The sequence below is a fragment of the Dermacentor variabilis genome, chromosome 1 (assembly GCF_050947875.1).
Source record: "Dermacentor variabilis isolate Ectoservices chromosome 1, ASM5094787v1, whole genome shotgun sequence".
Taxonomy (NCBI): Eukaryota; Metazoa; Arthropoda; class Arachnida; order Ixodida; family Ixodidae; genus Dermacentor; species Dermacentor variabilis.
In genome coordinates, this window is record NC_134568.1 from 248,947,621 (window position 1) to 248,964,802 (window position 17,182).

General features: G+C 48.1%; 1 protein-coding gene across 1 annotated transcript in view; it reads right to left on the bottom strand.

Annotated features, from left to right (window-relative positions):
- LOC142573239 (uncharacterized) overlaps window positions 1–17,182 on the bottom strand; it is a 209,540-nt gene that overhangs the window by 137,154 nt on the left and 55,204 nt on the right. Inside the window, exon 2 of the mRNA XM_075682844.1 lies at window positions 5,052–5,339. Coding sequence (XP_075538959.1) covers window positions 5,052–5,339 — 288 coding nt within the window. The remainder of the gene's footprint in view (window positions 1–5,051; window positions 5,340–17,182) is intronic.

Sequence of the window (17,182 nt, forward strand, 5' to 3'; positions counted from 1 at the left end):
GCTCAAGCTTGAATGCCTATAATTTTCAATGTTCTGGGAAGCCGTCTTCTTCTCAGTCTATCGCTATGTTTCTCGTGAGTGTGCGATGAGGTCAGGTTATTTCGTGTCCAACTTTAATTATGGCGAGAAACAAAAAATATATTGGTAGTCTCATCAAGCTAAAGTTTGATTAGGCCTCGTTAAAGTGTCAAAAGTTGACCGGCTCTCTCACGTCAATGCAACTGCGGAAACTTTCTCATTTAACTGCAATCAGCAGCGACATCGAAAGCGCTTCACACCCATAATATGACTGTGATTGTCTCGAAGACGTCGACGTTCTTGGCCCGATAGCAAACAAAAGGAGCGATACAGCTCCAATCTCCTTTATTTGAGCATCGCCTTGTTTGCCCACTCTAAGAGTCCGAGCAAAGGGGGCTTAATTTCTCGATGGTACAGCGTCCGACGGTGCGGCTCCGCACCTTGTTGCCCGCCGTCGAGCCGGAAGGCATCATGCCGCCTTCGCACTTTTCGGGAATCGCCGTAGCCGCGCTCCGAGGAACCGCGACGCAACGCGACAAGTCCATTATCCAATTAACCAGCCCCTCCCTACAGCCCGCGACGCGAGGGCTGCAAACCTGGCCGCGGCACGACCTGCCGTGCGGGCGAGCGCGCCCGGCCGCGCCGGCGGCCACTGCGGCGCGCGGGCCGAGGTGCACAGCCAAAATAGACTCGCGCGCGCATAGTGCGTGTCATTTCTGCAGCGTTCCTCCCTGACCACGTGAGGCGCGCCCGGAAAGGAAAAGACAAGGGCCGCTGTCAGTCAACACTGCCAGGCCGGATCCGGAATACGAGTCGGCGGCGCGGCGAGTACGCACGCAGCGCGCGCCTCCGTGCTCCGACTTCATTTGCGAGCAGCACAAAACGAAAGCAATGACACCTGACACTGATGCGCGGCCGAGGCGACGCTGACCGACAAACAAGAAGAAGAAAACGCACGCACGGGCATGCGCGTGCGAGAGGGAAGGTTCAATGACAGAGGGAACAGGCAGCAGACGGATTGTTTCAAGCCATGTCAGATGTCACGGCGCCCTGAGTTTAGCAACGCGGCAGTCGGGGAACCAGACGTCTCGGGCCGCGATGGAAAGGAGGCGCCCGCTGCGAGCCAGGTTGCGCTCAATGACAGCTCGCTGCTCCCCGGGCGCAGCGCCGCGGCGCATAAAGCACGCTTGCGGCGGCGCCCCGTCCCGGGGTTGCCAGGGGCCGCCTCGCAGCCGTGCGCTTAATCGGAAAGCCGACAAGCGAGAAACCGCCGCAAAGCAAACAAAACGCCCGCCTCTGCAAGGCTTGTTGTCAGCGGATCGGCGTCTGTTTACGGCCGCGATGTGTTTGTAGACGTGCCTGCCGAGGAGGGGGCCACCACATTTTTTTTATATGTATTATTATTAGTAGTAGTAGTAGTGGTTCGTCTCCTTCTTCTCCCGGCGCCGAAAGAAAACGTCGCCCTGCCATTCTGTGGCGCTACAGCGGCCGGGCTTAGCGCGCCTCCGCAGGCAGCCGACGAGTGACGGTCGCCCGCGGCAGCGCGAGCCGCGACTCGAACAAGGGACTTCGCCACGGTTACGACCTGCACGACTCCTTTACTGCGGCCCACAATATCCGCTGGTGCGCGGCGTTTCCTGCGTGCCTGCTTGTCTGCCTGCCTGCCTGTCGAAATATCTTTCGCGTTGCGCTCACGCGCCTGTGTAAACGGTGCTGTACAAGCGCAGCCTATATAGTGTCTAGTTTTCCATGTCGTGATGTGAGTTTGCGGTTCGGATTTTCTTGGCGAATCTTTCAGATGAAGAGCTGCACACCTGTACATATTTGTTTAATCGCTATTGCAGCAACACCTGTATACGTGTTGCAGAACGCAGACTTTGCACCCTCTATACCCCAATAACTTTCCCTTCAGCAACACTTCGTTTATTTTTGCGGATCATGTGCACCCTGTGGCCCTATACTCGGACATGAAGTCACCCCAGCAGCAAGCAAACATTCCCGAAGGGCGGCGCGCATCATACATTTGCTGCACAAGCGAGACCGCAGCGTGTATACAGGTCCACTGTCGCCTATGTATAGCGGATGTAAATTGCATCAAGTGCAACTCAACTGCATGCCAACTTAGCACCCATAAGCTAAGTGATCGCTTTGATTAAAATATAGGCACAAATCGGTCTGAGCATGTAGATTTGATGGTGGCCATCAGGAACTATTGCACCAGGTGTCAAAAACTAGAAAATGCTTCACTCGTCTCAAGCTTCATCTCTGGACATCCCTGCTCCCTCCTCGCACACGCCCGTATAGCGACTGTGTTCCGTCTCTTCTGAGAACCGCCCAAGCAGCGTTAATCTCCCTTGGGGACCTGATGCACTGACCCCAACGGGAACCCGAGATGTAATGCAATAGGATGACATATTGTAAGCCGTCAACAACACCTCCCTGCGTGGTTTTAAATACCGAAGCTATACGCGCTGCTGCAGCGACTCCTTCCTTTCGATGACAGTGCACGAGCTGGGCGAAAGAGATAAATGCGAGAAGGTGCTCACTCATTCTTATCCCTGCCGGGTAACAAAGGCAGGTTAACGAGCTATTCGTCGGCTCTTTTCTTACTCCTCTGCTTTTCAATCACTGAACTCGTTACGCGGCGACTGAGGCAAACCGCAAGCACGCGGCCTGCTTAAACCCCACCAAATGGCTCAACAAGGGCGCGTTATAGGGGCAACGCGCCCGCGTGGCTCGTAAGCCCCCGGTCGGCGCTGATCTCCTGGGCCCGGAACATGCGCATCTGGTGACCCGGTAAGCGGCGACGACTCACCTGCGGGGGTGCGCGGCGGACAAAGGGAGCGGACCAATCCCGCCGATCATCGCTGCAGGGCCGTGCGGCGAGTGCAATGACTTTTTACGAGCGCATTTAACGAGGACCGGACACTTTGCGCAACAGGATGTGCACGCGGTCAGGTTCCCCGGAGCACAAGTGTTTTTCGGCCGGAGTAAACGCGCGCGGCAGTAAAGGCGAGACGAGGCCTCCGCCGCGCGGCGCTGTCGACTAATTGCGGCCGCCGTGAGCAGCACCGCGCCTGTTGTGCTGGTCTCACCCGGCCCCTAATACCCGGCGGATTAAGGTATACGGCCACACGAGCCATACGCCGCCTGCTCTTTGACCGGTGCCGCCGCAACCACCATCGCCGACACCATCATCGGGCAGGTTTTTCATTGAGGATCGCGCACCGCGGTGTGTACTACGGCGAAGCCGGAAGAGGGTTTATTTGCTCACGCTCTGTAGATACCCATATTACAACCGTGCGTGTAGCCGTCGTGGGAATATCGTCAGAAAGCGCCGACTGCGTATCGAAGCGGATATCGGGCTTCCTACACTGCCACCCGGCAAGCCCCCACTGTTTGTCGGTATACGTACACGCGAGGCGCGGGTACACGCTCTGGGCTAGATACACTCCATCTAGTCCGTCCGGCGCAACTGAATAGTTCGAACAGGTAACTTTGTCAAGAGCAGCCTTTCTACTATGAAACAATATCTCAGCGTGAGCACGCAGCCTGCTGTATTCCGCAAGGTTTAGAGTAAATAAACATATTGCCCCACGCATGTGCCGCATTCTAAGACGATTTCTGCCGTTTCTTCAGTATGTCGCGTAATGGTACCTGCTACGCATTATCGTATGTGTTGCGCCTGCAAGTCAAGACCGTTCTTTAGCTCTTTATGGTGATACCTGGTTCTGGACTGCCTAGTTTCTTTCAGGTAACGGTTAACCTTACGTAATCCTGCATGAGGCCAGCAGCGAAAGCTTTCTCTCCCTTACACGTCACGAATCACCAGAGTGATTCAATTCAGAGTGAACTGATCACGTTGTGTGATGAGGATCCAAGAGCGCATCAGTCCTCGCACCTGTCCCTTTCTAATGCAGAAGGTAGGGCTAGTTGGAAACTTGGCATTATTGTATGTTTCCAGCGCGTCTAAGAAATAAGAGGAAGGGAACAGGACAGAAAGAAACGCTGCTGTTTGACTGATGTTACGGTAAAATATAATGGACCACGTGACCACATAAAAGACATCAAAGTGCATAATTATCAATAACCATCACTTATGGCTAGCACGTAGCCGCTGACATGAAGGTCATACAGTAATTATGTTCTTTTGTCATGCAAATCGTTTTATGTAATAATGTAGATCTTTAACTTTTATACTTTCCCCTGTTGGGAATTATTTTTTCGCACTTGGACTACTCTTTCAAAGTTCACCAACCTTTCGCCCACAGTGACCTACACCGCTTTTTGTTCCTCCACTTGGCAATTCAGGAGTGGGACCAGTTGTTGAGGTCAGTAGCTGACGTAGTCAATGCAGATAAATTTTCATAAGCACCAAACCGATTTCTTTCGCTTACTAAAAGATCGCTAACATAAACACAAGGATGTCTTGCATTGCTTCCACCCCTGTGAAATGACATCAAATTTTCAATCTGACAACATGCTTTACTTATATTCCCATGCTGTTTTGAAGTAATTCTTTTATACTGCCGTGTTTGCTTTTCCAAATTGCTGTATTGTATTTTTCAATGCAAGTATTTTCTTGTATATTTCTACCTTTGTAAATGAGGAAGTGTATTTGTACTTCTTTATGCAAGTGTTTCTCTAAATTGTTTTCTAGCAGCACTGAACAAAATGTTTAGTACCGCGGTAATTTTTGTTGCGCACATGAAATTTTCGGTGTTCATTGTACTAGAATGTCTCCCACCCCTATGTAATGACCGATGGGCCTTTAGGGTAAGTGAAAGGAAAGAAAAAGAATAGGTGTATACATTGCGATAAATTGGTCGACTTAAGACGTTCGCAGGAGACCGTGGGCATATCACGCGCAATGAGAGTGAAAACAAAGAAAGAATAGACAATAATTAACAAACGAAATTACGTTCACTGAGGCCATATTACAGCTTCCGCTAGCACATCAACTAAGTTGACCGCAACCAAGCGTGAGGAATCTTTCGAAGACGACCACGCAATAGACATGTCTCTCGACTCACCAGTGTCGGGTAGAAGGCGGACGAGTCGACGGCAAGGTTCGCGTAGTCAGCTGCTGCGGCCGCCTGGTCTCCGTAGCCGGCGTTGTAGAAGCGCGGCGTGGCCAGCTGAGGGTAGCTGGACAGCAGGCGCGAGTCGTACGAGCCGGCCGCCGGCAGTGAGCACACGGGCCCGGAGGCCGCCGTGACCGGCGCAGCGCCGGGGGACTCGCCGACCAGCGGGCGCGCCGGTTCGCAGCACGCCGCCGTGGCAGGAGACGGAGAGTGGCCCGAGCCGCCGCCGCCCATCAGCTGCACCGGCAGACCACGCCACACTTAAGTTTCTAAGCCACGGGTTGCTCACGTCCGTGTGTCTTAAGGGTCAGTAAACGATGACAGGGCGATATATGAGTATTTCTGGCGCAAGGGACAATGATGGCAAAACAGCGCCATGGGTTAACAACAACAACAAAAAGCCAGGGCCTGTATTCACAAAGCTTTTCGTTCGTAAGTGCTTTGCGCCATTGGCCGGCCGCCTCGCTAAAGTACGTCAAGCACGAGGATTGACTGGAATTTTCTCGTGCCAATAATACTGGTGCAAGAGCTTTTTGTGAAGGGCCCGTATTGAAAACGTTCTTGTAAAACTGTTCGTAAGAGCAGATGCCAATCAGTAGTGGTGATGGAGATATTATTAGCCAAGGTGACCGGCCATAGGGCAAAAGACACGAACGAAAACCTTTGCGAATTCGGCTCCAGAGCTTGTACTCATGGGGCTTCCCTTACGTAAGAGTGTCCAGCCGATCATTCAGGCGCCGGCCACTCATAAAGCGAGTGTCATGATTAAAAGACGCCTGCAGCGGCCACGGCCGATCTCGGACGACGCATACGAAAAATAACTCCGTGACTACTGAACGAGAAGCCGAATTGACAAGTGTTTTTGTTCCTTATGTTCACTAACATGGTTTACTTTATCTTTCAAACCTCGTTCGCGCAAGTACTATACTTCGTGAATACGGCCCAGACTGGTCACGTCGTGTGTTTGAGTTGCGCTGTCTTTGATAATACTATGCACAGTCTACGTGAAATAATATGTCTGCAGTGTTACCGCAGCTCTCGTGATAGCGTGAAGTCGGAGACTAAAATTTGTGGCGGGAATCCGGTCGTCTTGTTAAGACAGCTTTAGCCTATCAGACTTGAAATTTTAGATCCAATTTTTCTGGATCTTGCAAGAACGTCGCTTTATATGTCTCCAGTGGTCAGCCTCTTTAAGACTTGTTTTGCAACATGTTCCATAGGAACACACGTGGAACATGTTTCCGAACAACCGACCAACTTGCTTCCCAACGGTCGGCCACTTTGTTCATCGACATCTGCATGTGGTTTCAAGCAACTTGTCATCCTACACAAATTAACAGCGTTGGCAACAGCAGAAATGTTGCGCATTTTAACAGACTCGGCAACGAAAACGAGTGACAGCGTTGGCTAAAATGTGCGGCCGCGTTATTTTCTCGGCGCGCAATGATGCCATGACAATTTTTTTTATCTTTCCTTCTGTTTTCTTTTTGCTTTGTTTGAGGGGTACTTTTCATTCCCCATGCCAAAACGAAGTAACCGCACTCTTTTTTTTAAATTTATTTCAGTGTTAATGCGGTCCGGCGCAGTAGGCGGAGTGACACGTACTTTGGGGTTTGTCATATGGCCGATCACCGTGCCCCGCCCGTAGTATATCTGTCACGTGGCTATGTTGACGAGACAAGAGTTGCGTCCGAGCAGACTCCGATCGTGTAGTTCAACATATTTTTGCTTACAGACGTTGTTGCGCAACTATTAGCCGAAGAGCTTCGTCACCACTTGTTGAGTACGGGTTCCTTGTTCACACCCAAATAACATGTAGCCAAATAACGTGTTGAAATCATGCTTGCAAATCGCCGCCCTCTTAGTTTCTCTCTCTCCCGCTCTCTCTTTGCGTGCGTGCGTGCGTTGTCTCTTTTGTGACTAGCACGACCTGCAGTTATTTATTTCTGTTCTTATACTGCCATACTTCTATTTGTCGTTCTTTTATATTAGTATTTGTGAGCTGTGATCTCGTTCATTCCCTTTTCTCTTTGCTCCCTTTTTTCGAATCTTCAATTTCTATCTTCACCTTATAGGCAGGCAATGTGGCCTTTGTTAGTTGCCAGCCTGCTTCTTCCCTTATTTTCTTCTCTGTCCATTGTATAGATGTTCTAAAACCAAATAATAATAATAATAATAATAATAATAATAATAATAATAATAATAATAATAATAATAATAATAATAATAATAATAATAATAATAATAATAATAATAATTTGTAGGTCGCCCATTGTGACAAGGCCACCAATAGCGAGGTTTTCGTCTTGTTGCGAACAATGTTAGCCAACTTATTGCTTAGTGTGAATAAGCGCTGAAGTGAGAAATGAGGAGGGTTGTATGTTTAATAAAATTGATGAAGTCCGCTTTCGTGTGCTCTTACTAAATCACAGAAGGTATACACTGACAGTGCTTTATTTGCTTTCTGTATACTTTAATGAAGGCATGCTAAGCATTTCAAGCTCCTTGCCACGGTGAAAACCAATACCTCAATTCCGGAAACCGACCTCTACAGACCTGGTGGTGTCAATATGCACGTCCGGATGAAGCAGCGCTCTCAATGTTTACTCTCCTTTCTTTCCTCTATATTTATCCCTTAGCCCTTTCACTCCCTGTGTAGAGTAGCAAACCGGATGCGTGTATGGTTCACTTCCGTGCCTTTTTATTTTCTCTCCTTCTTTCTCTCGTTCGGCAGCAATATGTAAACTGCGCAGTTATAAATAAATAAAAGTGACCACGTGATTTAATAGACTATGACACTTCAGAGATGCCATAGCACATCTGTGCTTTTTGATGCTGCTTTTTACATGCTCGCCGCACCGATGATATTCTATCCATGTATGTCGGTTCGTCAGCAATAAAGCTCAGTTCTTAGTGTTCCCGACGACCTCTGAGCTTCTCCCTCATCATAAATCTCTCTCCCTCTCTCTCAGTATGTAGTTCAGCGCTCGTAGCCTCAGTTTTACGTTTCCTGTGTCCTTTGTTCTTTCTGCGCTGCTGCTTATTAAGTGCATTTGCACCTCCTCGCTAGTTGCCACTTGTTGACTTTACAAACGCAATTTAAGGGAGTGTTCTGCCAATGAACTACCATAATACTTCACTTCCTCCCCTCTCCCCCTACTTTTTCAATGCTGAATGCTGCTTCACTGCGTGTGCCTTTGACGACTACAACGCGTGATGGAAGAATCCAGCAGAGTTTGATAGTGCGGTGCACGTATTGGGGGGGGGGGGGGGGGGGGGGGGGGGGGGGTTCACGACGAATCTTCTCGTCTTGTGACGAACTCAACGATGAACGCTTCATTGTGTGCGTGTCTATGCATACTCTGAATTTTTCTTCATCTGTTCATCTTTCAGTCCCCTTTCCCTCAGTGGAGGGTAGTGAACCGGACTCAAACTGCTTAACCTCTCTTAACCCCACATCATTTCTCTTTCTCGTAAGGGATATCAGTAGTCTTCGTGCCTAAAACCATTTGCTTCTTCTACCGCCTCCCTTCCCGTCGTTGCCCGCACGCTTCCTACCTCTTTCTGTCTGTCTCTCTGCAAGAAAAGAAAGATCACCCATTTTCGTATTTGGTCGCTAGGTTTTAAAGTTCCTTTTCTTCCATATATCTGTCCCATTTTCTAAAAATACTAATAGCGCTTTAATTTGCATCCGAAGGCTCTTCCACAGCTTTCTCAGGGAGAAGGTAGCGCATGGCACAACCATCTCCCCAAACGGGGCACTGATCTAAGTTAGAAGTCCTCGAACTTGTGCCCATTTTAAAGTTGCTTCCTAAACGAAAATCTTGCCGGCCACTTCTCAAAGAAAGGTGAACTTTGCATGGCATGCACGTGATATGTTTCTTTCTAGCCGACTTCACCAAATGTTCTAAATATTTCTGATTCACGATTCAATTCGCATCAGTTGTATCGCATACTATAGGTTTACTTCTGTTGACAGGTTGAGAAATATCTGGTAAGTCCAAAACAGCTCTCCAGCTTGTTCCTTAGGTGCGTACGAAAGCCATGATTATTCCTTCCACCGGCACCTCTATGTCGTAGGTTGTAAACCTTGCCTTACTCGGATCGACCGATTACGTCCGCTGCATAGCGTAGCCTGCCGCCTAAGCGCTTACATCCATCGGGTTGTTAGAAGCCACTTGTTCTGCTGGCTCAGAATGAGCTGAGCAAATTTGCATAACGAACGCATTGTCGCCATCCTGCGGCCTCAATAAAGACGCGCAGACACATTCTGTTTGCACAGCGCTCCTCGGTACGGCAGGCAGACAGGCGCCCCTAGGTATGAAACCATTCCCTGAAGAAGGCGCAACGAGGCATCCTCTTAGAGTAATGCTCTCTTTCCTTCCACCTAATCTCTCTCTCTCTCTCTCTCTCTCTCTCTCTCTCTCTACTATGTTCCCGTCGATCCATTTGATATTCTCCATCAGTAATCCCATGCACGCGTAAATAAAAACAAGAGCGAGAGAGAGAGAAACTTCTGACTGTATTGCATGGAATTTCTCAGACTGCTTACTTGTGTAAGACGATGATGTCGCCCGTTCGGCATGTGATGCACAATACACATGGAACCTACATAAGGCAGAAGGCTCCTAGACAGAAATTTCCGTAATACCGAAGGAATAAAGTCGTAAGAGTAGAGACGAGGATCAAACTGACGAATTAAAATGCATAAAGTCGTAATTAGCCAGAATGTCACTATTTGAGTTTCCCGTGTATTAAAGATTCGACGAAAGCTGCAAGGCTCAGCATTTGAGAAAGAGGGGCACAAGGAAATATTCCTGCGCAGCATCGTTATTTGCACAGATCAGATCTCAAGTAGTCCCCCCTATGCTATTTTTGTAAACGAACCTGAAACTGTTCATCACTCCTTTTTATCCTACCGTTCTATTCTCAATCCAAAGAAAAGGGCTTCTCAAAAGTCCGTTTTTAGAGCCTCGGCATTTCCCACACTTCCCCAATGATCCTTTCTCTCGGAGCCTCGGCTCTGGGCTTCAGCCACAGGGGTGTTTACCCTGCCATGTGCGATTTCCTTTACAATAACAAAATATTGCCGCACTAATTTAACAGTAATATTTATGTGCTCTCTTTAAAATCACCACACAAATTCCGAGTTTCAGTTATCGGTTTTCACGTAAACTTGGTTTGTTTCCCCTTCTTGTTTTTTGCTTCTGTCTATCCCTTCAAATTCGTTTTGTTTTTCTATGGTAGACTGAACACTGAACTACGCGTGCTCTTTATTCATCCATAACTCGTTTATTATTCATGGAACCTTTAAACATAAACTTTATTACTATTACTACCACTACTATTGCCATTTCTTCAGCTGTCGTTCTACCACCAGCTTCGTTGCCGATCATCCGTTGTGCGTATGTGCGAATGCTTGGGATAATCATCATATTGAAGGATGCCTTTGTGTGTGCGCTGCTGCTGGTAAGAGTTCGTTGAACATGGTAAAAAACGTTTCTCGCTTTCGCCGCAGTGGTAACCAGATAAGCACCAGTTTGCATTCTTTGCCAGTGAAAAATCGACAAATTTTATCCGGAGCCCTTCAGTGTACGGAATCTCTCATAGCCCGAATATTGCTCCAATTCGTCGAGCCCTACAAAACGAATCATTTTATTAGTTCCAGCAAAGCCTAATGTGCTTTTGCGCTTCGTCTCGCATCAGGTTCGTCGCTGGCGACGTGTGCAAATGTTAATATGCAGGGAAACACAGGAGCTGAGTTATTCCGAGCCCGTAATTTAGCGCACACCCGCCGGTTTAGCCATTGCACTACAGCCGTATATCAATCCATTTATGAGGAATACAGAGCCTTGGGCAGTGATATTGTAGCGATGCCTTGCGTTCTGCTCAATGCCACTCTTATAATCCACCGTTCAAGGAAGGCTGATCCCATTGATAGCGTGGGCGGAGCGTCGCTCTGAGCAATTACGAAGCGCGAAAAGGTATCGGAGAAGGCTTCGCTAAAAAAATTACGGCATCGGGTTCGCATCAGGCTAGCGTGCAAATGGTATAGAGCCGCGAGTCACTCGCTGATTTCTCGTCGTCGCGGAGCGTCGTTTTACTAAAGCCCATGCACTTTAGGACTAGCTTTCTATACGCTATATTAATTGAAACTTTCTGGTGTCACTCTAAAGCGCATACAGCGCAAGCGGTGTAAATATGAGAGAAGAAGCAAAGGCACTGTGAGGCGGCAACGCAACGGACCGTCACTGACGCCGCTCGTCGGTAAACAAAAGCGTTTCGCGGCCTCATCGAAACGGCGCGTCGTGAGCATGGAGAGAAGGAGGCAGGATGGCTAACGCGCTCGCCGAGCTAAGAGGCGCAAAAGATGGCAGCGGAAGAGGAGAGCGAGCGAAATGAGGAGGCACGCACCTCGACGCAGGCAGTGAAAATTGAGAGAAATCGCTGCTCACGCTTTCCTGCATCAACACACATCTTGCGCGACATTCTTTCGTGTCATGCATTAGGTTCGCCTGTCTTATTTGCCGAGTGAAGCGGAACCGGAAGCGCGATCAGACGGAAGTTGACGGGAAAAACAATATGGTACAGGCCGAGGTGCAGCTGCCGGCCCAGGGGCCGTGACAAATTACAACAGAGCCAGTGGACCGCTTTTTGTTCCAACCCTCCGCCCCCTCCTGGCCAAGGACGACGGCTGCTTCGGGCGATTGAAGCGACAGCGCCGCGACTTCGGCCCTGCGGATTAGCCTGACGTAGTCTCGGGCTCAGTGAAGCCTGCTACTGCTTTTGCTGCCACCGCGGCGCGCCCCACTCGTCACAGCCGGGCTCCCCACGAGCCTATGAGCCTTGCTTAGTGCCTCTAGCGCTTTCCCCCATATTTCCCCTTCCGGCCAGCTCTGTTTCGAGCACTAAAACCACACAAACAGTCCACGGCGCCTGCAAGCCGGAAGTTCAATTGAAATTCCCTCCGAGAGTAGACTCGACCCGCGCTTATGCGATTCAATACAGCCTCAGGTATACGTGTTTGCCGGCTGCAGGTACTTAGGGCGCGAACGATATAGGTTGAAAGGAACGGTGCCTTGAAAAAAAAAAATACGTTGAAAAGACAATGCAATTTCTGGTAGTATTGCGCTGAACGCATTCACAGTGATCTTCGAGCGCAAGAAGAACGTAGACTATCTCGCGTACATTTATGTTCATTTTGATTCAGTGAGTACTTGGCGGGGAGAAATGCGTTTCTATGATGGGGGCTATGAGTCGGACGGTTCTGGTGCGTTTAAACCCCTCAGGTATATAAGTCAATGAACCAAGAAATTATTGATGTATTGTATCTTTTTCTTTCTTTTGGCCTTCCAAACAGTAATGGAGCTAAGGAAAATTACAGAGTGGGCTAGTTGGCTGTACATAATTAAAACTGTTGCGCAAAGGCACGAGTCAACAGGACTTACCTGCGAAAACGCTCGGCTGTCGTGTTTTGTTCTCACTCTTAAATCCTGTGCCTTCGTCGCTCTGTGCAACAGTTTTTACAATGGGACACCTTTCAAAAACATATTCCCGTTAGCTTATGTATTACTCTCTGGGACATATCTGTCTCTATGTACCTTAACAGAACCGAACACCTACGTAGTATTCTTATTTTCTTCCACTGTAAAACTTCATTAAGCGATTTCTTGGTGAAGGGAAGCACTAGTGAACATTGTAAATGTTGCTGCAGGTGAATGGGGGGGAGGAGGGGGGAGGTCAAGCTTTGATTTGGAACAATCTCAGCGCCTCTTCTGAGCGGGAGCTTTTGTTATTTGTGCGCGGGGGCCTCTTGGCTTTGTGTATATTCTCATACGCCTGCGTATCTGCTCAAGACGTGTGCTCCCCTCTTGGCTCAAAAAAATTTCGATAAGAACCCATGTAACTGCTTGGCAGAACTGCAGTAATGTAGTAATTACAGCTATCGTATTGGAATGGCGAATTCACCAATGTGCGCTAAGTGCAAGTGTGAAGAGACCATCAGTCACCTTCTGTGCCACTCTTCGCTTCGATAATCAACGTGAGACTCTCCAATGTGCCTTAAATAGACTGGATGACAGGCCATTTACGGAAGCGAAGATCTTGGGAGCCTGGCCTCGCAGTTCAAAAGCCCAGAAAGCAGTTCGAGCGCTTTTTCGCTACCTGAGGGCAACAGACCTGAGTGCCCGACTATAGACATCCTACACCTAAGTTCTCTCTCTCTCTCTCTCTCTCTCTCTCTCTCTCTCTCTCTCTCTCTCTCTCTCTCTCTCTCTCTCTCTTTCACTCCCCATTCCCCTCCCCACGTGTAGGGTAGCAAACTGGACTCAGTCTGGTTAACCTCCCTGCCTTTCTGTCTTCCCTTCTCTCTCTCTCTGCAGTAATGTGAGAGCGGGCATAGTGGGCTTGTCAGGTTGCAGTCTGATGTACATAATTTTGGCACTGATTACTTCAATGTCCAGGAATTCAAATAACACTCGAAGGAAGTAATTTATTTTTGGCTCTCAGTTCACTTCATAGAATACCTTCTTTGAGTTGATAGGACGTGATAGTTCATCAAAAGCTAGACAACTAGAAAAGCCTTGATTTATTCTGCCCACGTTATGAAGACGTTCCCGTTTAGCTCGGCATACCGAGTGCTTTCTTAACAAGCATTTTTACGAAGCTCTCCAACTTCATAACAACAGAATATATTTTTAGTGTTATATCCACCGGTTGTTTGCACTGACGAATACACTTCATTTCCTCGTGTTGCACGCCGGCATCATCTGTGCTTCGCTCAGTTTTCACCATGCATCTTCTTCCATTCGAAGATCCTTTGACTGCGCTCATGGTCTTCGGGAGCAGCAATTGCGAGATTTTCTCTGACACACATTCCCTCTTTCGTTCTTTCGGTGACTTTGAATGTTCTTACTTCTTTGGGTGTTCTGCGTTAATTTCTGCACCAACGTTATCAACATCTTCAAGCTGTAAAGCAGACTCATCGTCGCTGTCGTCAAATAAAATCTTACACAATCGTTTTCTACTGATACGAGGAATTTGCGTTTTCCTGGCATAATTTTGGAAATAAGTAGTTTTATATAGTAAACAAGGCCACACGTAAATGCGCAAAGCATATTTATTCAATTCAAGCGGCTATTAAAGCACGAAAATGCCACCCCAAGCAATGCGAACGCCGCCAATTGGCCTCCAGCATTCCGTCACGTTACACTGGGACGCACATGATGTCCCAACGCCCATTTCTCGCTAAAGAAGCAGTTTATACTCGTTTAAGTTCACGAATCTTTACTTGTTAAAAAGCCTTCATCACTGCACTTTATATTCCGCAGATTATTTTTTTATATTGATTAGAAAAATTTGCAAAACAAGGAGATAATTCAGCGTCAGTGAAGAACCCTTTTGTGGCGCGACTCCACCAACGTTTCGTCAGCGTTTTGTCATGGAACCGAACTGAAATATTTCGATAACGGAAGATCGCTGGTTTTGTAAATTGCCGCCAGTATGCATGTCTTTAGGGGCAAAACGTATTTATCAAGGCATGTTGCAGTTTTAGGGACACATGTGTCCCATTGACGTTAAGGGGTTAATGTAACGACAGGCCCGTCAGCCGAACGTGTACATAGGCGTGACGCGATTGAAAATGTGGCCACCAGCTGCCTGCCCTGCGACCCGCTAACCCCCTTCCCTCTTGTACTTCGTCAACTGCCGTTTCGAGTTCAAAGTTCTGCTTTTTGCTTACTTGAAAATCTTACTCACGGAGAGGTTCAATGCCTAAACGATACTAAGCTCCACATAAGCATCGAATTGTACGCTGTGTTTAAATCTCCTGAAAAATAAAACACGATATTTGCAGAGCATGACTTTGGCTGCATTACGTGACGTAAATTTCGAAGCGTACGTACTACCTCGGGTGGCATGCTATTATCGAATACGAGAGCACAACCGCCACATAAAATTTGCCATATAGAAGAAAAGCTTCCCAACACAGGCGCATAACTATTGTGTGGCTGGTCGGGTGTTTCCAGTAGCCCATTGCATTTGTTGGCAACTGTATATACATTCCGTTGTCTGTAAACCTAGCGAAATGTGCCACTCGAAACTGAAAAGATATTTTTGTTGTTGTTTTTTTCATACCAAATCAAGGAAAATTTTCTATAATTTGACGCTGAAAAAAAAAAAAGCTTTCTCACAATAAAGCCAGCACAAACGTAGTTTTACAAGGATATAAAGCTTTGAAAAGTCGCATGTTTCCTTCTCAAGTCAATGGTAGTCGCAAAGCGTCTGCACGTAGAATTTCGCGTCCATATACAGATGAAACCGATGTTTCTTCATGCAAGTGGTTTTCGAGGTTAATTTAGCGTGAAACATCTGCAGCCGCTGTGGCTACACACAAGAGATAATAACAAGAAATGATCAAGAAGCAAAAGAAATAAAACGGAGGGGGGGGGGGGAGTAGTTAAGGGGGAGGTGGCATTGCGCGCGCGCACGCGACAGCTGGTTTCTGCGCGCCCCGCGGCAGCCGCGCCGTATAGGCGGCCGGTTAGCGCCCGTGACGACCTGTCTTGCTGACAACTGCTTTCACCTGCTGGACGCTTGCAGGATGCAATTAAAGTGGGGTTACTCTTCTGTTGGAGCATCGCAGCCAGTGTATAAATATACCATATATATATATAGGCTAGCGGAAGCGCCAAGCGTGTCCGTGTTAATTGCCCCGCCATGCCCGAATCTCCGTGGATGAGGAGGAGCTAGCAACACAAGACATATTACCCCACCTCTTGGCGGAAAACAAACGCAACCCTCTGTAAACAACACGGTGACGCCAAAGCTTGCGCGCTCGCCGAGCCGTTTGCACATTTGGTTAAGGCCACCTGATAACGCGGGCAAGTTAAACGGAGCGTACTGAAGTTTCAGCAACGGGCATGGCCCGCAGACAGCGGGCGAATTCAAATCTCGTTGCGTTACGATGGAGAGAGAGAGAGAGAGAGAGAGAGAGAGAGAGAGAGAGAGAGAGAGAGGCAGGAAGGTTAGCCAGGTAGCAGCATGCTGGATGGAAAGATGAAAGAAAAATAAAAAAGTAGAAAGAAAGAAATAAGAATCGACGCGCACACGCACACAACAGCGTTCACCGTGCAGTTAAAGGCGGTCGCACAGCCCAGTCGTCTTTAGCTAGTGCACCCGTGGAAAATATTCATAATGCCTATGTGGCATCTTTGTGCGTCCGAAATCGCTAGAGTATCGTGACCTAACGTTTGCGAAGTAGCAGTGCACCCGCTACGCATATCTTAAAGCAAAATCAGACACCCGGTGCTAAGGTGTAATGACAATGCTGTGGTTCCCGGTGACATAGCATTTCGTATGAAGTGTTCACGATGTGTTTAATGCTACATGAGCAGCGTTGAGTGCCCGCCGCCGGTAACGTTCGAACGCTCTGGGATGTCGCAGCTCTGAGGTAAAAAAAAAAAAAAAAAAGAATGCTTGTGGCAAGCTACAGATGTAAGTAGAAATCCGGTCAATTTTTGCTCGCGTATTACCGGAACTGTTTTTCTGCAGATGTCCCCACGATGTGAAAGCAGCTTTACTTGCAGTTTGTACTGCATTGCATCTCATGTTATCCCTGTCAATATTGCACCTGAAGAGCCTCGTATCCAACATAAGTTCACTGTACTACTCTTGGGAGTGTTTCCCTGCTTGTGTAAGCAAAGCAAGCTTCTTGCAAGCACCTAATCACAGTTATAAAGGGAAGCCCTAAGGCAAACAAAGAACCCAATGTTTAACATAGAAAAGTCGTAAAGCTGTCGGAACCGAATGAAGACCACGAAAAACGCTGTCTTTAGACACCGCGCATATCTGTCGTGAAAGGTAATTTATTGCCTCTTCACTTCCAGAGGAACGAAGATGCAAATAACAACGAACCACTGCAGCGAATGAGCAACAGCCGCGTATTCCTTCAGTGCCGTGGCTCCACTCCACAGCCATAAACCGTGGCCACCGAGCCCTCTCCCGCTGCCAGAACGTGTATTTTTTTCTCTTTTTCTTTTCATGTACCCTCACATGCAGAGAATGAACAGAGGAAAAATAAA